Source organism: Salvelinus namaycush, chromosome 10, assembly GCF_016432855.1.
Source record: "Salvelinus namaycush isolate Seneca chromosome 10, SaNama_1.0, whole genome shotgun sequence".
Taxonomy (NCBI): Eukaryota; Metazoa; Chordata; class Actinopteri; order Salmoniformes; family Salmonidae; genus Salvelinus; species Salvelinus namaycush.
In genome coordinates this window covers 32,707,954-32,729,674 of record NC_052316.1, presented here as the reverse complement: position 1 = coordinate 32,729,674, position 21,721 = coordinate 32,707,954, and the positions used below count along the sequence as shown (strand labels likewise).

At 41.5% G+C, this 21,721-nt stretch overlaps 1 protein-coding gene across 1 annotated transcript in view; it reads left to right on the top strand.

The window, feature by feature from the left end:
• Nucleotides 1-20,564, top strand: part of LOC120054307 (transforming growth factor beta receptor type 3-like) — a 154,798-nt gene extending 134,234 nt beyond the window's left edge. Inside the window, exons 11-16 of the mRNA XM_039001721.1 lie at nt 720-914; nt 2,583-2,876; nt 9,230-9,359; nt 13,195-13,245; nt 13,482-13,589; nt 20,028-20,564. Coding sequence (XP_038857649.1) covers nt 720-914; nt 2,583-2,876; nt 9,230-9,359; nt 13,195-13,245; nt 13,482-13,589; nt 20,028-20,149 — 900 coding nt within the window. The 3' untranslated portion in view covers nt 20,150-20,564. The remainder of the gene's footprint in view (nt 1-719; nt 915-2,582; nt 2,877-9,229; nt 9,360-13,194; nt 13,246-13,481; nt 13,590-20,027) is intronic.
• The last annotated feature ends 1,157 nt before the right edge of the window (nt 20,565-21,721 follow it).

Here is a 21,721-nt window from a genome sequence, read left to right as displayed (position 1 = left end):
TTACCCTGGTTAATGAACCCTAAATGAAAAAGGAATTAAGAGAGTAGCATTGCATGACAGGGCCTGCCTGGGGTTGAGAGAGTTGGGAGTCAAGACCAGACCACTGATCATCAATAAATAACATAGTACCTCCGCCTGAATCCTGTCCAGATGGTTGAAACTCCATCTCCCAGAGTCCCTCAGTGCTAGTAAAGACTCATCTGGCTTCTTAGGAGGATGGAAGACTCCAACTCTCACCGTCTACTCCCCACATTATCTTTATGTCTTGAACTTCTTCTGACCTGAACGTTTTGGGAAATCTGCTATCACGCTTTCCCTTTCATCTACAAAGTCTCTTTCCTTTCTCTCTCTGTGTCTCTATAGCCATACTCTTTACCCATGCACACTCTTCCTCTCTCATCTTTGTCTCCTCCTGCCTGTATCTCTGTGTCCCTCAGTGATATTGCTGTGATGAAACACTGGACACGCTCCTAGCTGTGAAGGCCAGGTAGTGTGAGCGCCAGGGCGAGGGTGAGGGCCAGGTAATGTGAGGGCCAGGGTAAGGGTCAGGGTGAGGGCCAGGGTAAGGGCCAGGGTATGTTAGAACTATGATTATGTTGTGATTTGCTCTTCTCTTCTTCACCCCTCCAGTTCAACTGTTTGGATTGGCTCTTCTCTCCTTCTCCCTCCAGTTCAGCTGTTTTGACTGGCTTTCTCTCCTCTCTCCCGCCTCTCTCCAGTTCAACTGCACCTACAGGAAGAACCAGGACACTCTAGGAGGATCAGGATCGTTCCCTCGTATTGCCCCGGCAGCAAAGGAACCGCTCAGCACCGACGTCATGTTCAACATGGAGCTGTACAACACCCATCTCTTCCGTTATCCGTCTACCCAGGCCTTCCATACCGTCTCCAAAAATAAACAGGTCTTTGTAGAGGTAAACGAAGCAGTGAAATACTATAAACTGTATTAAATATATTTAAGTAGTACATTGTGTCTGTTATATTTTTAGTCTGTGTGTGATTCGCTCAGATGAATATAATTAGTAGGCTAGTATCCAGATGCTGGGACATGTGAGTTGGAGCGATTTCACAAGAGCCAGGATTGTCTGTGTGTATATGTCTGTGTCTCTGTCTCTCTTAATATGAGGCCTGTCAAAACAACAGTGAGGACTGTTCTGTGTGTACACTGGTCTGGTCCACTTTCATCTGTTAGTGTTTTAGCTTCCACAGGGTCCGTTGATATTTGGTCTGGGTCGGAAGGATATAAAGTTAACATATCGTCTTTCTGCTGTTAACTACCCCTCCCAGCCATCATCTCTGTCTTAAGTGTCCTGGCACATACAGTACTGTATTACATTTAGAATTCTCCCCAGAGACCTTATCTTCTATTTATTCTGCCTGGAAAGTCCAGAATGTACCTTGCTAATAGCACTGAAAAGTAATTACTAAGAAGGTCCTATCGGGGGTTGTGTAAGATAAGTTTGAGATCCACACAGTGAGGCTCTTTGAAGTGTTGATTTATGGAGGTATTTGAGGAGGACGGCTGCTCTGACAGTGTGGCCTCAGAGAGACAGCAGCAACAAGTCACAAAGAGCTCTGTGTGTGGGGCCATGGGGCCTAGTCCTTAGCCCCTTTCTAGCCCTTTCTCTCCCACCTCCACACCTCTCACACTGGGCTGAGATCTGCCATGCCCTGCCCTAGCCCCCGAGGCTACAGCCCAAACTAAGCTGTATAGGAAACTGCTGTTGTGCAACAAGTGTGTCATAACTTGTGTTACTCATAGGTCAGGTCACAGCCTGCATGTACAGTGCTCACTGGGTTTTCACTAGTCGCTGCCAACCATGAGCTGTCCTTTGAACGCAGTGTGTGTGTGTGCGTGCCTGTGTGCGTGTTTGTGTGTACGTGCCTGCGTGCGTACATGTGTGCTTTTGACTGGGCAAGCTTTTTGACAACCTTGGCATGTCGATGGCACAGCCAGAAAACAGTAAAACACATGTAGATCTTTCAGAGAAAAGGGAGAGAGAAAGCAGCAGGGGGATAATAAGTCATGTTACGTCCTAAATGGCACCCTATTTCAGGGTCCATAGGTTTCTGGTCGAAAGTAGTGCACTATATGGGGAATAGGGTGCCATTTGGGATGCAACCCATAACTCAGGGAAATGCCTTGTGGTCTGCCGAAGGAAAGATCCTCTTAAAACGTTTGAAGGGACTGAAATCCACAGGATTTGTGATTCTTGGACCTGATAGCACTCTGATAGTGTTCCTTTAGCTTGTTCTCTGTGTTAAAACAAATAGTCAGCTCCTGGACTGACAGAGTGTACAGACATTTGCCAAGATGGTGTTCTTCACACAACTTTGCAGAGCGAAACAGATAGTTTGTCAATTCAACGACGTCGATGAGAGGATTCGTAAATAGAATCATCTGACATCTTTAGAGGCTGTATCAATCTTATAACCTCCATCTTGCTTACACATTATAAACTGGACAATATTTTGGCACATGAGTTGATTGTTTTTGTGAAAAATGACAATGTTTAACACAATGTTTTGTTTAACACAAAAATCTTTGATCTCGATTTTTTAAAATGTATTTCTCCTGTCAGATTGGAGCCTTCAAAGTCGACCCAGATCTTGGCTTCATGATCCAGACCTGCTTCATCTCTGCCAACTCAAACCCCAACATCGCGTCAGACTATACCCTGATCGAGAATATCTGCCCTACAGACGACACCGTCAAATACTACAGTCAGAGAGACCTACCTATCTCCCACTCCCAGACCGACAGGAAGAGGTTCAGCTTCACCTTCAACTCACACTTCAATGGATCGTTGCTCTTCCTGCACTGTGAAATGTCCGTTTGCTCTAAGAGACCCCACAATAACCAGGGACTGGCAATGGTATGTTTTAGTTTTTTTCCATATTTGTATTATTTCTTGAGTTACTTGACATCCTTGGCTCCTATAGTCCCAGTCTATTAGCTAGAGCGTCACGGCCCCGCCCACCTGTGAGGAAAACAACCTGTGGTTACTTTGGTTTCCCTATTGGCTTACAGAACGCAATTTTCTTGTTGTCTACATGTTTTAGTCAATTTCAAAACTACATTTAAGAAAAGTACAACATCTAAAGATTGCTTTTCAACATTGCCTGCTCCCGAGCGTTCTCACTACTTAGAAAAACGTAATACATGCCCCTTTTCATGACAGTCCTAGGAGCCACGCGAGTGCTAGCTAGCTACTGACTGGAACATTAAGCTAGCCAAGACCACAACACAAGCAGATTATACAGCTACAAGTAGTGAGTGTAATTACAAACAGACTAAACACGTTAAATGTCTTACCTGTGATGAAATGTTTTCCACACACATACAGGGCCTTCAGAAAGTATTCATACCCCTTGACTTATTCCACAGTTTGTTGTCTTACAGCCTGAATTCAAAATGTATAAAAAAAATAAAAAAATCTCACCCATCTACACACAATACCCCATAATGGCAAAGTGTTTTTAGAGATTTTTGCAAATTTTTTCAAAATGAAATACAGAAATATATCATTTTTGTATTCAGACCCCAGAGACAATGCATGTTACAATCACCTTTGGCAACAATTACAGCTGTGAGTCTTTCTGGGTAAGTCTCTAAGAGCTTTGCACACCTCGATTATATAATATTTGCACGTTATTCTTCAAAAAATTATTCAAGCTCTGTCAAGTTGGTTGTTGTTCATTGCTAGACAGCCATGTTCAAGGTCCTAAATGTTCAAGCCAACTAGGCCACTCAGGAACATTCAATGCCGTCTTGGTAAGCAACTCCAGTGTATATTTGGCTTTATGCTTTAGGTTATTGTCCTGCTGAAAGGTGCATTTTCCTCCCAGCATCTGTTGAAAAGCAGACTGAACCAGGTTTTCCTCTAGGATTTTGCCTGTGCTAAGCTAAAATAATAGTTTTTTATTTTTAAAACTGCGTAGTCCTTGCCAATTACAAGCTTACTCATAACATGATGCAGCGACCACCATGCTTGAAAATATGAAGAGTGGTACTTAGTGATGTGTTGTGTTGGATTTACCCCAAACAAAAGACTTTGTATGCAATTTTGTGAAACTGTGCTGTTTCACAAAAGTTCTGAACCTATATACATTTTACGGACACAGTATATTTTCCATTAGTTATCTTGTTGTTTTTAGTCGCACCCTTCAGCTCCACTCAACCCCTCCCATCTATCTTTAAACACCATCCATTTTTTTTTTTTTGCCATATATTTTTCAACTATGCTGTGATGTTTCACCTGGACCTGCGACCAAAAACAAGCTACATATGGACAGTACCAAAACAAATGATCTATTGATTCTGTCTCTTCGCAGCCAAATATGCAGAGCTGGGATGGTTGTATCCCCCATATATATAACATTCTATTGGTTGCAAGAATTTTATGTAATAATTTAGATTGAAAAAGTTTTCAATTCGGCTTCGTTTTGCGTATCTGTTCATAAACCATGTGCCATGGAATCGGTACATCAAACATCTCTTCCCAACTATTTTGCAATCTATAAATCAAATCAAATTTGTATTGGTCACATACACATGGTTAGCAGATGTTAATGCGAGTATAGCGAAATGCTTGTGCTTCTAGTTCCAACTGTGCAGTAATATCTAACAAGTAATCTAACAATTCCTCAACAACTACGTAATACACACAAATCTAAAGGGGTGAATGAGAATGTGTACATATAAAGTATATGGATGAGCGATGGCCGAGCGGCATAGGCAAGGTGCAGTAGATGGTAGAAAATACAGTATATACATGTGATATGAGTAATGTAAGATATCTAAACATTATTAAAGTGGCATTATTTAAAGTGGCATTGTTTAACGTGACCAGTGATCCATTTATTAAAGTGTCCAGTGATTCGGTCTCAATAGAGTATATACATGAGATATGAGTAATGTAAGATATGTAGACATTAAAGTGAGAGGTTATAATCTGAATAAACGGAAAAAGGCCATTCTTGAACATGGGATGAGACATTCTTACTAATCTACTATAGGAACCAGTTTGAATTTAAGTATAACTTTTGTATGACTGAAGTCTTTAGTGAGAGGTCTAATTCTTTAATATTTAATCATTTCTGCCCTCCGGATTCATCGTCATAAATCGGCCCGTTTAATTTTTGTCTGGCTTGCCGTTCCAAATAAAATTGAATATTTTTTGCTTATATAATTTGAAAAACTGGTTGCTAGGTGTAGGCTAGACCATAAGCAAATAGGTGACCTGGAATATGACTAAAGAGTTCATCAGGGTGATTTTTCAACAAATAGACAAGTATTTTCCTTTCCATGATAGCAAGATCTTATCTATTTTTGATAACTTTCTATCGTAATGTATTGTAGTGAGATCATTTCTTTCTTTTGGGATATGAATACTGAGTATGTGGAAAAAAACAAATATTTTAGCTTTTTTTTCAGTTTTACTTCAGTGCCTTATTGCAAACGGGATGCATGTTTTGGAATAATTGTATTCTGTTCAGGCTTCCTTCATTTCACCCTGTCATTTAGGTTAGTATTGTGGATAAACTACAATGTTCTTGATCCATCCTCAGTTTTCTCCTATCACAGCAATTAAACTCTGTAACTGTTTAAAAGTCACCATTGGCCCCATGGTGAAATCCCTGAGCAGTGTCCTTCCTCTCCAACAACTGAGTTAAGAAGGACACCTGTATCTTTGTAGTGACTGGGTGTACCATCCAAAGTACAATTAATAACTTCACCATGCTCAAAGGGATATTCAAAGTCTGCTTTATTTAAAAAAAATTATCCATCTACAAATAGGTGTCCTTCTTTGCGAGGCACTGGAAAACCCCGTCTGGTCTTTGTTAATCATGTTAAACACTATTATTGCACACAGAGTGAGTGCAACTTATTATGTGACTTGTTAAGCATATTTTACTCCTGAACCTATTTAGGCTTGCCATAACAAAGGGGTTGAAAACTTATTGACATTTCAGCTTTACATTTTTTATTAAAGACCCTGGTCTTTCACAGGGCATGTGTAGTCCAGAGCCTGGCTGTGCCACTGCTAGACCAAACTACTGCATTGCCAGTGGTACATACTGGAGCATCTACCTCTTTCAAAGCCTTACATGCAGTAACCCAGACTTAACTGGCATGACCTGAATCTGTGGTCTATGCAATGATTCATACATTTCATGGTAGGTTGAAGAGTACTCTGTAAGTTAAGTTTACAGTGTGACTGGGCAGTCCAGCCATTCAGAAGGTCTGTGCTCCAGTTTGCAGACTTGGCACGAGCTAGGCCTGCTGCACCATCTGTCAGTCTCAATCTATTCTGAACCAGAGCAGGAAGCATACATCTACTTCAGATTTCCTAAGTAACCATCTGTAGACCCAAAACAAGCCAACAACTCAAGTGTCATTTTCACTTTCCCCTCTCCTCACCATACCAGAATCCCCCTCTCTCTCTTTCTCGCTCTCTCTCTCTCTTTCTCTGTCTCTCCCTCTCTCTCACACGCATTCTCTCTTGCATTTAGTCCTGTCTCTCTCAATTCAATTTGCTTCAATTTAAGGGGCTTTATTGGCAAACATATGTTAACATTGCCAAAGCAAGTGAAATAGACAATAAACAAAAGTGAAATAAACAATAAAAATGTACAGTAAACATTACACTCACAAAAGTTCCAAAATAATAAATATTATGTCTTTATACAGTGTTGTAATGATGTGCAAATAGTTAAAGTACAAAAGGGAACATAAATAAACATAAATATAGGTTGTATTTACAATGGTGTTTGTTCCTCACTGTTCTCTCTCTCACGTGCACGCTTTCTTTCTCTCTGTATCTCTCTCTCTCCTTTTTTCACTCCCCTCTTTTTCTCTCGTTCTCTCTCTCCCTCCATCTCTGCTAAGTCATTCCACTTTCATAACCTTTTCCAAGCAGTTCTTTCTGCTTAGTGCTCACCCAGCCGCCCTCTATTATGGTCTCAGAGGGTATTTTACATTAACTTTTTATGGCTGCAGGGGCAGTATTGAGTAGCTCTGATTAAAGGTGCCCATTTCAAACGGCCTCGTACTCAATTCTTGCTCGTACAATATGCATATTATTATTACTATTGGATAGAAAACACTCTAGTTTCTAAAACCGTTTGAATTATATCTGTGAGTCAAACAGAACTCATTTGGCACAAACTTCCTGACCAGGAAGTGGAAAGTCTGAAATCGAGGCTCTGTTCTTCTTCCTGCCTATACATGGGCATGATACGTAAGAGTCTACGTACACTTCATAGACCTTCCCCTGGATGTCAAGAGGCTGTGAGAGAAGAAATGTAGTGTTTATCTTGGTCTGAAGTGGAATACAAGCTCTTTGTATGACGTGTCCCTCATTTCCGGTACTCTTGGGAGCGCGAGGTGGACAGTGGGATTGCCTTCTGTTTAGCTGCCGTTATGGACGACTACTATCTCCGGCTTTGATTTTATTTGATACATGTGACCATATCATCGTAAAGTATGTTTTTTCAATATAGTTTAATCAGATTATTGAAATTTTTTCGGGAGTTTTGCCGTGTTCCGTTCTCTGACTTTGTTGACGATGGAGAGATCCGTGCCACTTGGCTAGTGCGCGTGCTAAATCAAGAGGGAAAATGGACGTTCTAAATCCAAACAACGATTGTTCTGGACAAAGGACACCTTGTCCAACATTCTGATGAAAGATCAGCAAAAGTAAGAAACATTTTATGATGCTATTTCATATATCTGTCGTACATGTGAACTAGTCGTGGGCGCCCAACGTTTGGGTACTCTAGCTATACCGAAGCTGCATATCGTAATGAAGTTATTTTTAGAATTCTAACACTGCGATTTCATTAAGAACTAATGGATCTATCATTTCCTATACAACATGTATTTTTTAGTTATGTTTATGAATAGCTATTTGGTCAGAATATGTGTGTCAGAAAAAGTGTCAGGAAAAATCCGGACGTAGTGGGAAAAAGTAGCTAAGTTAGCACAATGTGTAACCATTGATTTCAGCTCTAAATATGCACATTTTCGAACAAAACATAAGTGTATGTATAACCTGATGTTATAGGACTGTCATCTGAGGAAGAAAATCAAGGTTAGTCAAAAATTATATATCTTTTGCTTGTTTGTTACGATCGCTTACTTTTGCTACTGGGAAATTGCTTGTGTTTTTGGCTATTGTGGTAAGCTAATATAACGCTATATTGTGTTTTCGCTGTAAAACACTTGATAAATCGGAAATATTGTCTGGAATCACAAGATGCCTGTCTTTCAATTGCTGTTTTATGATGAGTATTTAGTTATTTGGCGTTGGTGTCTGTAATTATTCTGTCTGCTTTCGGTGCAATTTCTGATTGTAGCTGCAATGTAAACTATGATTTATACCTGAAATATGCACATTTTTCGAACAAAACATAGATTTATTGAATAACATGTTATAAGACTGTCATCTGATGAAGTTGTTTGTTGGTTAGTTTGGTTGGTTCTTGTTTAGTTAGGTTGGCTTTGTGCATGCTACCTGTGCTGTGAAAAATGTCTGTCCTTTTTTGTATTTGGTGGTGAGCTAACATAAATATACGTGGTGTTTTCGCTGTAGAACATTTAAAAAATCGGACATGTTGGCTGGATTCACAAGATGTGTACCTTTTCATATGCTGTATTGGACTTGTTAATGTGTGAAAGTTAAATATTTAAAAAATATATATTTTGAATTTCGCGCCCTGCACTTGAGCTGGCTGTTGTCATAAGTGTACCGACGTCGGGCTTGCAGCCATAAGAAGTTAAAATGTCCTGTCAGTCAGGCTGGGTCTCTATGCTGACTCACGCCAGAGCAGCGCCGCAGCTGATTATTTACATTATGGTTAGGATAGGGATCAGGGGAAGGAACATGAGTTTTGACTAGGTATGATTTCTTGGAAAATGATACGTGTGGTCAAAGATCAAAAGGCATGCTTGGTCTTGGGTAAAGGTGTAGAGATTTGATTATTGATTGGTCTTATAAACTGCTTTTGTCATATGAATGAAAAGCATGTAACAGTCTCATGGCTGATAAGCAAATCATACGAAAAAGTTTATTTTAATAGGAAACTCCATGTGTTATGAAATTAATGAAATTCATTAAACATTAATGAAAGTAATATACTGTATGACATTTTTTCACATGGTGTATGAATGAATTATCTTGGATCTCTCAGTGGTCTCATTGTGATTGTGTTTCTCTCCATGCAGTGTATCCAACCGGACGAGGCTTGTACGTCTGTCAACGGAGAGATCATCCTAGCCATGATGATGAACACCAGGACTTCTACCAAGACCCTAGTGGTGGTGGATGAACATGACACAGAGGAGGAGGAACCTGGTGAGTGGACTAACGCTATCCTACTGTAGAGTCCTCATATCCAATGTAATCTCTATGATGAACCAGCTTATCCAAAATATATGAGGATTGCATGTAAGAACTACTTCAAAGTACTCATTCCATCTTTCCCTCCTTCCCTTCTTCCCTCCCTCCCTATACATCAGAGACAGTCTAATCTTACTGTAGTCTCACGAGACGTACTGGAAGTCTTGTGCTGGCTGGCTAACATTTATATGAATGTCTGTGGAGAGAGACTCGTCTAACTGAGACATCCTGTATGCGCAGCCTGCTTAACTAAAGAGACAGAACTGTTTTGAGGTCATTGAAGAAGGACAGGAAGACAGAGAGAGTAAATCAGAGAACAGTCTGGGTGGCAGAAAGGACGTCCCAGGGAAAATGAACCTCAGTTCTGCAGAAAGAGAGGAGACACATTGCAGAGCGCATCCCTCCATCCCCCTGCATCTGGAGTTTATTAGCTTGTGTGTGTGTGTGAGAGGTTGATTGGAGCAGTCGAGCATAGCTGGGGTATGGGTGGCTTGCTGCCCCAGATGAGGCCCCAGCCATGTTCTATCACAGTCCTACCAAGCAGTACTTTGCGAAAGGAGTGGAAAAAGACGAGTCATCCACATCCATCCAGCAGAGAGCTCCAGTTGTTTTCACTTAGAAGCTTCTCTGTGGCCTCCCCTTCCCGGTAAAGAAATGAGGGAGAAGTGGTCTTCTTGCTATGGTTTGGGAGAATATCCAGAGCTTGAGGCCCCCTCATCGCTGCATTAGCAAATCACTTATTCAGTCAGTCAGTTGTTCTCTTCTCTGGGGCTCAGAGGGCTGGGATTGTGTGTGTGTGTGTGTGTGTGTGATCAGAGAGTGGGTGGGGCAGACTGGAGAGGCCCCAGGACCACAGAGGCCCGGGGGTGTCCTACATCTCATTATACTCATTATGATCTAGATGGGACTGTTTTCACATTCTAATCAGCATCCCCATATGGGGGGATTACATCAACAAGTGGACTGTTGTCGGTGGGTGTGATGAGTAAACCCCTATTGACCCACAAGTTTGCATCCCAAATGGCACCATATTCCCTATGGGCCATGGTAAAAGTAGTGCACTATAAAGGGAATAGGCTGCAATTTAGGACACAGTACTTGTCTTTCATGTCTAATCATACTGTATTAATCACTAAGGGCTGGCATTGTGCCCAGAGTAAATGAAGCATGGCAAACAGTAGTTGGGGACCTGAGGAGTGTTTACTACACTTGATTTGACCTATGTTGACAAAGGAGCACCATGCTGCTGCAGGGCCTAAACATTGGGTACAGACTCAGGCTACATCAGAATTGGCACCCTATTCCCTATATAGTGCACTACTTTTGACCAGAGCCCCAAGGGAGTAGGGTGCCACTTGATTTGACTGTGAGCACCACTCCTCTGCGGGTCTGAAATATTAGGCTCTGACTGAGGCTGTTGTAATCGAGGGATATATCTTTCATTGATGATGTTTGGAAATAAAGAACCTCAACAACCTCAGCTGCTTTTAGCTATTGGTGATCAGAGACCCATAAGGATGGAGTAATCACCCAAGTGGGCTCTGAGTATACAGTATAAGCCAAACCTAGACTACTGTAACCAAGCCAACCTTGGCAGTGGTGTGTTGTGTTCCTGCCAATACCAGTACTTATGCCAGGCAGGGCTGTGGATTTGTTTCCCGTGGCAAAGGGATATTAAGTAAGCACATAAAGCCTAATGGAAAAAAATACAGCTGGGCTCAGATACCATGCTTTTAATACAAAGGCATCTCTTATGCTGAGATGGCAAAGACAACAAGCAGTATTTTCAAGCAACCGGAGTCCCGTACTGGACAGTATCCAATGAGTTCAGCTTGATCTCCAAATCAAAGAGGGACGTTTGTAGGTAGTTTGTTGCACAACAGCCTCAAAGCTCAGCCATCAAAGTTAGATATACTGCCTCACAGCATAAATAAATTGTCACCCTTTTTACTGAACTGTGAACTGTAAGTAAAGCTAACAGAAGGGACAGTAGTAATGTTGAGTACTGGTAAGAATGTTGAGCTATCAAAAGAAGTCTCTGCACACTTGAATCAGATGCAGGTTCAGTGCTAAGCTTCAGATGCGAGTTATAATGTGCTAAGCTTTCAGTCAACAACCAACTTTGTCAGAGCACCACCATTTTGAATCCCCTGTTGCGCATCTCCCTATGCTTTTCTTTTGAAGTGGACTTGTTTACAGTACAATAATTATACAACACATAACAGGAATTCAGTCAGAAAATGTTATCTGACTGACTGCCTGTAAATTGTGCAACCAAGTCAACTGACATATGGTTTATCTGAGTAAAGGCCTCAAATGTCAAGGATCTCACATGGACTCCATTAGTCATTTCTACACACTTTGGGGATTTGGATTAGGGGTCAAGGGTCAGATGTTAAGATAAACAAGGCACCATGCCACTAAAGGACTGTTCTTCTGTTCTATTATGTGAACAGCAAACTCTGGGCGAAAAATGACGTTGACTCTTGAGGTGCTATCGGTTCAGGGTCGACTGTGTCTAGAGCATACGGAGATGAGAACGTCGCCTTGCCTTTAGTTTCCTCTTTCTCTCTCTTTTTCTCCCTCTCTCTCTTTCTCTCTCTCTCTCTCTCTCTCTCTCAGTCACTCAGTCACTCACTTAGCACAGCTGAGATCTTTAAGAAAACTGAATAAGTATGAAGAACAAAGCTTTGCTTCTTACATGGAGAATGGTTGAACCGTAGGGTCTCTTTCATACTATTGGCAGATGTGCTAGTAGGAAAGCTGGTCTGGGGGGAAGACCCAGGGACAGCTGACTCAACCATCTTTGTTAGAGCACATGGGCAGGCGAGGCTAGATGGGAACAGGGCAGGGACCCTTACACAGAACCTCAGAGCTGTGACCCAAACTCAGCCGGCCAAAAACCCCAACTGCAACCCAGAGGTGGAACTTCCCAATCATAGTCTGACCAGGCTTGGAAAGATCTTCTGCTACAGTCTTTTCATACGACTGTACTGTACAGCTACAACTGTACTGTAAAACAAATTTCCACGGTGTGCTAGTTTTGTTGGCCTCAACTTCTTCGGCTCCTCTATCCTCTCCTCTGACCTGGAACTCGTTGGGCGTCTCTGATTGTTGACGGGTCAGCTTTGCATTTTCTTCATAACGAGCCAAAGGAACAGATAAGACTGGAGAGGTGGAGCAGTGGGAGGGAGGGATGACAGGAGGTTGGGATGGAGGGGAAGGATTGAGATGGAGCAGGACAGTCACTGAGTGGTTTGGAGGGGAGGGAGGGATAAAAGGAGGGGGGTCCCATGTGAAATCCAACTATCCTCTGATGGTTCTATTATCGTCCGTCATGATGGAATGAAAACCCAAAGGTGTTCTCTCCCGGAATAGCTTGGACACGGAACAAAGCTGCTCTTGAGTTCGCCTTGACACAACAAGCACTATTGTATGGTTTGTTTAGAAGTATATATATATATTTTTTAAGCTGTCCAGATGACCTCAAATGAAGGAATAAGCAGAAATGTTAGGAGTCAACAAGTTCATCTCTGCACTCTGTTCCCTTTGTAGTGCACTACTTTTGCCCAGGGCACATAGGCGACCATTGTCAAGACCTGGTTATCCCACGGTAGTTAGGTTCATTGGGTTGCTCAGCTTTGATTTATAAGTGCTGTCATTTTACGTCACAGCAAGTGTTCTTGACACTTCAACACATAGTTGTGATGTGGTTTTTTCATGCATCTACAAATGTAATGTTGTTCAATTGTTGTTCTATGTTAACACCAGTCTGTGTTTTATGTTTCAGTTCATCCCACCCTCACGACATCACACGACCCTGCTGACCCCCTAGGGGAAAGTAAGTCAGTCATTGACTAGGAAATTCTTAACCAATGGTTTTTATATCTCAGGATCTTAGGCCACTTTGACATAATACTTGTTGTCCAGATTGAGTTATGTCATTTGCATATAACTTGTTTTCATGCTGTCACGACCAGAGAAAAATACATGCTGTCGCTACCTCGCGTTCAAACCAAGGTGTTGTCATGTTGTCAAGTCATTGAATAACAATCTACCTCGTTCTCTCTCTCTCAGCCATCTTGTATGTGTTGGACACTCCAACCGTGGTTGGGATCGCCTTCGCTGCATTTGTGATCGGTGCCCTGTTGACCGGAGCCCTGTGGTTCATCTACTCTCATACAGGTACATCTCTCTGACCTGTCCCTTTACCTGAGACACAGGAAAATCTCATACAGTTACATCCCCACGTGTATACTACTTAGAATGTATTCTCAATGCATTGCTTCATTCCAAGTGGTATGATAGTATGGACATTGGAACATTCATTAGTGGTATGCTTGTTTGGAACGTAGACGCTCGTTGGAACTTAAACATCTGGGTACTGTCCCTTTATCTGCTGCTGCATGAGGTCCTACCTGTTGGGCCTCATGTAAGACTGAAGGTTTCATCTTGATGGTAACCTCTCTGCACTGATAAGTGCTTCTAAAGAATGTCTTAACTACACAGTGCCAGAATGCTGTTTTATAATCAGAAACCATCCTATCGCTGATAGAGGCGAGTAAACAATACCCAGGGCCGTAGCTACATATGAGAACAACGAGGTCATATCCTCTGCAATTTTTTCAAATAGATGTGTGTATATATATATATATTATATATACTAGCGTTCAAAGTTTGGGGTCACTTAGAAATGTCCTTGTTTTTGAAAGAAAAGCTAATTTTTTGTCCATTAAAATAACATCAAATTGATCAGAAATACAGTGTAGACATTGTTAATGTTGTAAATGGCTATTGTAGCTGGAAACTGACAAAAATAAATTATGGAATATCTTCATAGGCACTCAGAGACCAATTATCAGCAACCATCAGTTCTGTGTTCCAATGGCACGTTGTGTTAGCTAATCAAAGTTTATAATTTTAAAGGCTAATTGATCATTAGAAAACCCTGTTGCAATTATGTTAGCACAGCTGGAAACTGTTCTGATTAAAGAAGCAATAAAACTGGCCTTCTTTAGACTAGTTGAGTATCTGGAGCATCAGCATTTGTTGGTTCGATTACAGGCTCAAAATGGCCAGAAAAATGACTTTTTTCTGAAACTCGTCCGTCTATTTTTGTTCTGAGAAATGAAAGCTATTCCTTGCGAGAAATTGCCAAGAAACTGAAGATCTCGTACAACGCTGTGTACTACTCCCTTCACAGAACAGCGCAAACTGGCTCTAACCAAAATAGAAAGAGGAGTGGGAGGCCGCGGTGCACAACTGAGCAAGAGGACAAGTACATTAGAGTGTCTAGTTTGAGAAACAGACGCCTCACAAGTCCTCAACTGGCAGCTTCATTAAATAGTACCCACAAAACACCAGTCTCAACGTCAATAGTGAAGAGGCGACTCCGGGACGCTGGCCTTCTAGGCAGAGTTGCAAAGAAAAAGCCATATCTTAGACTTGCCAATAAAAATAAAAGATTAAGATGGGCAAAAGAACACAGACACTGGACAGAGGAATTCTGCCTTTGATGGACTGTCGTTTCGCTTTGCTTATTTGAGCTGTTCTTGCCATAATATGGACTTGGTCTTTTACCAAATAGGGCTATCTTCTGTATACCACCCCTAACTTGTCACAACACAACTGATTGACTCAAACGCATTAAGAAGGAAATAAATTCCACAAATTAACTTAACAAGGCACACCTGTTAATTCAAATGCATTCCAGGAGACTACCTCATGAAGCTGGTTAAGAGAATGACAAGTGTGCAAAGCTGTCATCAATGAAAAGGGTGGCTACTTTGGAGAATATCAAATATAAAACAGATTTTGATTTGTTTAACACTTTTTTTGGTTACAACATGATTCCATATGTGTTATTTCTCAGTTTTGATGTCTTCACTATTATTCTACAATGTAGAAAATAGTAAAAAATAAAGAAAATCCCTGGAATGAGTAGGTGTGTCCAAACTTTTGACTGGTACTGCATGTCAAAATGTGTATAATTGCAGGAAATTAGCTGTAAAACTGCAATCACCAAGAAAGTTATGTAAAGCTTACTTTAACTTTTGTTAATAACATACATTTTCTGCTAACAGATCCCTTTGTACAGATTAAATTATAGTTTTTAATTGCGGTGCTGAGTTAATGGGAGTTAATGTGTAGCGGCTAATTGTATAGCTAATAGGCTATGTTTTAGTAGATCAACTGAGGTGAATGAACCTACAGCAACCAATGTGGTAATGGCTAAGGTAATTTTGCTTGTGTATTCTGTTATCCAAATAGCATTTTAGATTTTTTACATTTTATAGAATGTTATATAGCTTTAACTTTCTTTACATTTATTGGATCCCCCAACCCGACTAAAACTCAGACCCTGGCTACAGCCCTGGCAATAACATATTGACTCCTCTACTGTAAATATATCCTGTTTGTCAGCTTAAGCGGCTCTTCTCTTTCCTGCCTTTGAATGGGTCTCGGGTCCTGCGGGTTGTTGTATTCTCAGACACAATGGCCTCAGCTCGGACATAGAGAGGGGGCTGGCTGGAATTCCCCCTGTCCATTTTGTGGGGCACTCGCCGTTTGGCTCACAGGAAGACAGACACAATCTGTCCATTAGATGCCAAGTCAAGACTTTCCACACCAGCATCCCCAGGCTGGTGACCCCTGACCTTTGGGAGGAAGCCTGGAGGTCACTGAGGTCTGGAGAGGACCTCTAACAGCACATACTGTAGAACAGAACAGGCCTGTCTGTGTTCTGCCTGGCTGCTATGCTGTTGAGTTGACCCCCTGTCATCTATCCTTCATGTGTCCTCAGAGAAAACATGAAATCCTTCATAAACAAGATCAGGGTGTTCTAAGTGTGATCATTGCCCTAAGGTTTAGAGGACCACAGCACAGATAGCACCAAAGGCCTGTCTGTGTTCTGCCTGTTTGGCCACTGGCCGTCTTATCTGCTTACTACACTGTTGGCCCCCCTCTTCATCGATCTGATGTGTTCTCAGTGAAACACTGTGAAACCTTTCATTTACAGCATGAGGGGGTTCTAATAACGTTGATCTAATCTAGGTAATGTCATTACTAAAATGTGTGTCACTTATAACTTAGAAGCAGTAGGACGGCAAATTTCAACCTCACTGAAATGCGGAAATCTCAGAAAAGTGCAGCAAACTCCACTAATGTGAATTTCAGTTAACCAGTCCAAATACCTACTTTTTTACTTTTATCTTTGTCCCTCTGTTTATACTGGCACCCCTTTAAAACGTCCTTCATAAGATTTTTATGAGTTTCCTAGAGAGACCCGCCATTATAAACACAAGCCTTTATATTCCCCTATGGCCCAAAATATTGTTGAGGTCAAGAGTTGAACTTCTTTAGGGTAACAGGTGTAAAGAATGTAGTTATGAAAAGATGAGGAGAGTTAAGCCCTTTTAGAAGTTGTGATAAAAAACACTGCAGGAATGTGGTTCTAATATTGATGTTATAGCTAGTGGTTCCTCTGTTGGAGGATAATAGCCTGAGAGGCCTAGGCTTGTGTCCCATATAGCTCCCTATTCCCTATATAGTGCACTACTTTTGATGAGGGCTCCTGAGTGGCGCAGTGGTCTAAGGTACTGCATCTCAGTGCAAGAGGATTCACTGCAGTCCCTGGTTTGATACCAGGCTGCATCACATCCGGCTGTGATTGGGAGTCCCATAGTGCGGCGCCCAGCGTCGTCTGGGTTTGGCCGGTGTAGGCCATCATTGTAAATAAGAATTTGTCTTAACTGACTTGCCTAGTTAAATAAAGGTGAAATAAAAAATAAAATAAAAAATTTGGCACATAGGGCTCTGGTCAAAAGCAGTGCACTAAATAGGGAATAGGGTACTATTTGGGACGTATCCCTATTATATTCTGATGTTGTCTTGGATAGTGAATAGGGTACTATTTGGGAGGCATCCCTATTCTATTCTGATGTAGTCTTGGAATCTATTGACTTGTACCACCAACATATCCCTACATGGAAACATAGGCAAGAATACCCCAAGAATTTATATTTTCTCAAAAACAACTTAAAATATCCACAGCTGAATAATTTTAAAACCAGTGAATGATGAAACATGTACCCTCACTTATTCCCTCAGGAGGCGAAGGACAATGTTAGAGGTTTGTTCACATTAAAAGCCAAAACCATACTCACCCCACACTCATCTACACTCACCCACTCACAAAACAAGCCCATAAAGTTTGCTCCTTGGTCTATGGTCTTGGCCAAATCCTAAAAAGAAACTCCAAGATGGCTGAAGCATCCACCTGATGGCTCAAAACTGAACCTTTCAACAGACTAGACATGAGTACACATTCTAATCAGGTACCAGTGTGCAATATGGTTTCCCCTATCAGGCTCTGCAGATAGGACAGCTAGCTCATACTTTGATATTCCCCATGACTGGTTTAGAAGGTCACAATTAAAACCGGTAGGGTACTCTGAAGTATTCTTTATCATTACCTTGTGTTTGCAGCCACAGGGAAGTGACATTTATTTAATAAAAATAAGAGATATTTGAATGTAACCGGAAACAGATATCAGGAAGTGATTTATTAAAGCTATGTCTTCAGTCCGGTAATGTTTCCTGTGTATACAGGACGTGATAAATACTATCCCTAGTATCCCTCTATTTTACAATATGCCACATTAGGAATGTGGCCTGCGTCCAGAATGGCACGCTATTCCCTATATAGTGCACTACTTTTGACCAAAGCTCTATGGGCCCTGGGGAAAAGTAATGCACTAAATATGGAATAGGGTGCTATTTTGGGACACAGCTTTGGAGGAAGGATGCTGTTATGGAAGATTGGCTGTGATCTCGCTGCCTGCATTGTGATAGCTCACACCAGAGGTTAAAGGGGGTTGCCACTGGAGACAAGAAGTGGGAGTTACCCGGGCGCCGGAACAGGGTCAATACACTGTTGCTTCATTTCAATGACACGTGATGTCACCATTCGCAAAGTTTCTCATTCAGGCCAGATGGTTTACAACAACATTAAATAAAATAAAATTATATAGCCCATTTGTGTCTGGCTGGCCAGACCTAGCTATCCGGCAGGCCTGACCTACAGTACCTATCTGGTCGGCCGGATCTATCATGAGATTATAGATTTGTTTGGTCAAACTCGCTGACAGTATGGTGGAAAGCCAAGTATGCTTTTAGGGGTGAATTCTAACTTCTGTTTACGTCAAATTTTCACTTGGTCTCCCATAGATTTCAATGCATGACTAAATTAAATTTAGGATTTCGCCCCTTAGATTCCTACCAGGAGGTAAACTGACTTTGTAATTGAAGTTTTTTTTAGAGATAGAGAATGGACACAAAGGAGAGTTAAAGTGAGCTGAGGCCTTTTGTGTTTGACAACCCATGCAGTGTTCTGTGAGTATATGGACTGTGTTTAGCTTGAGCTCTTTGACAGCGCTGCTCTGGCAAACATTAGAGCAGAGAGAGAGACGAGGGGCCTGAAAGAGGGAGCCAGAAGGGCTGTGGGCCCAGAGCCACGCAACACACACACAAATGTAAATGATAGTAATACACAAACACAGAACCACTCCAGAAACCAACAGAGATCAATATGGTAGGCACCGTCTGTGTCCCAAATGGCACCGTATTCCCTATATAGTGTACGACTTTTCACCAAAGCCTGTAGGGCTCTGGTCAAAAGTAGTGCAGTATATAGGAAATACGGTGCCATTTGGGACACAATCACAGACTCCATTTGTCCAGTCTCTCTCTATGTATATTCCTCTATGGTCCTCACTCAGCTATGCAGGACCTCAGATTGCAAACAAACAACATATGGAGTGCATTTTAATACCAGAAGCACAGTGTGCCAGATATGTAAAACAAACACAGTGATTTTTTCAGATGCCTTCAGTTCTTTGTCAGACAAGCTTTCCAAACAGATTGAAGCATTTTTATTTGCCCCCTAACTTTCTGTCTCCAGCTCTGGGGCCCAGGAATCTACAAACTGGAATGCTCATTTGAACACAGAACAATAAACAAGTCAGTGGTTTGAGGTCCAAGCAAAAGGCCTCTCTCATGTTTATTCTGCTAAAGCTATGTGAATTGCTTGCAGATAACATAAAGTGAAGAGTTGGATTGAGAAGCCTCAGTTCAGGTCTTTCCATTTGAGACACTGTGCTTGATCAGGTGTTTTGATTAGCTGACTCAAAGGAGTTGAGTCCTTGTGTGTTAAGCGACTGTTACATTCACTTAACAAATGGCAGTGAAGTGGTGGTCACCACATGGGACAAGCAGCAGCACTTGGAGAACTGACGATTTTCATTTATACATCAGTCTGTTACCAGATTGAGCCATTGGCCTCTAGATAATAAGACACCTTGAATAAAAGGCAGTGGTACAAAACAGCGTATCTAAAATCATATTATTGTCATGTATTTCATTAAACCTAATCTCTGTCTTCTTCATTCTCTCCCCTCCCTCCCTCGCTCTCTCCCCCTCCCTCACTCACTTCTGTATTTTTTCTTCTCGCCCCCTCCTGCGTGTCTCTCCCCCTCTCTCTGTCTGTCTTTCTCTCTCCCTTTCTCCCCCACCCCTCTCCTTCTCTCTCACTTCCCTCCCTCTCCCCCTCACCTCCCTATCCAGGTGATACAGCTGGGCGACAGCAGCCCCTGAAGCCCCAACCCCCATCCTCAGAGAACAGCGGTGCGGCCCACAGTATTGGCAGCACACAAAGCACGCCCTGTTCAAGCAGCAGTACAGCATAGCCCAGAGGCCAGGCCAAGGCCATTGGAAAGGAGCCCGACGGGGAGCCCCCTACCCCCCTACAGGGCTACAGGAAGGGCTACACGGGTCACAGGGAACTGGGTTTGTTGACACTTGTTTCCCCTCTGGATGAAAGGAATTATTTTGGGATGCTTTGTGAAAACAAAGAAGAAGGATGATTTATTAAAGAAGAAAATAAGAATAAAAGGATAAAAAAGGATTTTGTAAAATACTAAAAAACAATAACACCCGTTAATGTCCCTGGTTAATTCAATTTATTTCAACACAAGTCATTAAGGCTGTGTGACAGAAATGCTGTACTACAAGGACTGGTCTGAGAGCGAAACAGTACTAGGGTTGTTCCACCAATTCGGTGCCTTTTGAGAAGTGTAACTTGGTCCAAAGAAACGTTGATTTCACCTAATTTTAACATTCTGTCATAAAGAGCACATGTTCAACATCATAAAACACACATTTTCTAATCTCAAGAGGTTAAATAAAATAAAAAATATTAGTACATTAGTAAAGGGTTGACGATTTCATCTTAAATCAGGCATAAATTCCCTTCCTTGACAAGGGGGAATGGAAGCTTGTTGTGTGCAACAGGGAGTGACAATTGAATACAAAATATTGAAATTGTCAAAACATTTCTAGACTCTCTATCTATCTATCTATAACAGGATTGACGTGTTATGCTCGACCCGCTTAGTTTTCCACCACAAAACACCAAAAATATCCAAAAAGAGTAGAACCAGCTCACCTGCTTTTCACTATGATTTGGTTATTAGATGTTCAATGTTTCTTTTGAAAAAAATATTTTAAAAGGAATAGTTTTACCATATTACTACGAGAGTTGAGTTCACGTAACAGGGTTGACCATAAAATGAGGGACAGACGTACAGTACCAGTCAAAAGTTGACACACCTACTCATTCAAGGGTTTTTCTTTATTTTGACTATTTTCTACATTGTAGAATACTAGTGAAGACATCAAAACTATGAAATAACACTCATGGAATCATGCAGTAACCAAAAAAGTGTTAAACAAATAAAAATGTATTTTATATTTGAGGTTCTTCAAAGTAGCCATTCTTTACCTTGATGGCGGTTTTGCAGTTTTGCCTTGATGGCAGTTTTTGGCATTCTCTCAACCAGCTTCAATTAATAGGTGTGCCTTGTTAATTTGTGGAATTTCTTTCCTTCTTAATGTGTTTGAGACAATCAGTTGTGTTGTGACAAGTTACAGAAGATAGCCCTATTTGGTAAAAGACCAAGTCCATATTATGGCAAGAACAGTTCAAAAAAGCAAAGAGAAAGACAAAGGTCAGTCAATGCAGAAAATCTCAAGAACTTTGAAAGTTTCTTCAAGTGCAGTTGCAAAAATCATCAAGCGCTATGATGAAACTGGCTCTCTTGAGGGCCGCCACAGGAAAGGAAGACCCAGAGTTACCCTGCTGCAGAGGATACGTTCATTAGAGTTACCAGCCTCAGAAATTGCAGCCCAAATAAATGCTAGTAACAGACAGAAGTAACAGACACATCTCAACATCAATTGTTCAGTGGAGACTGCATGAA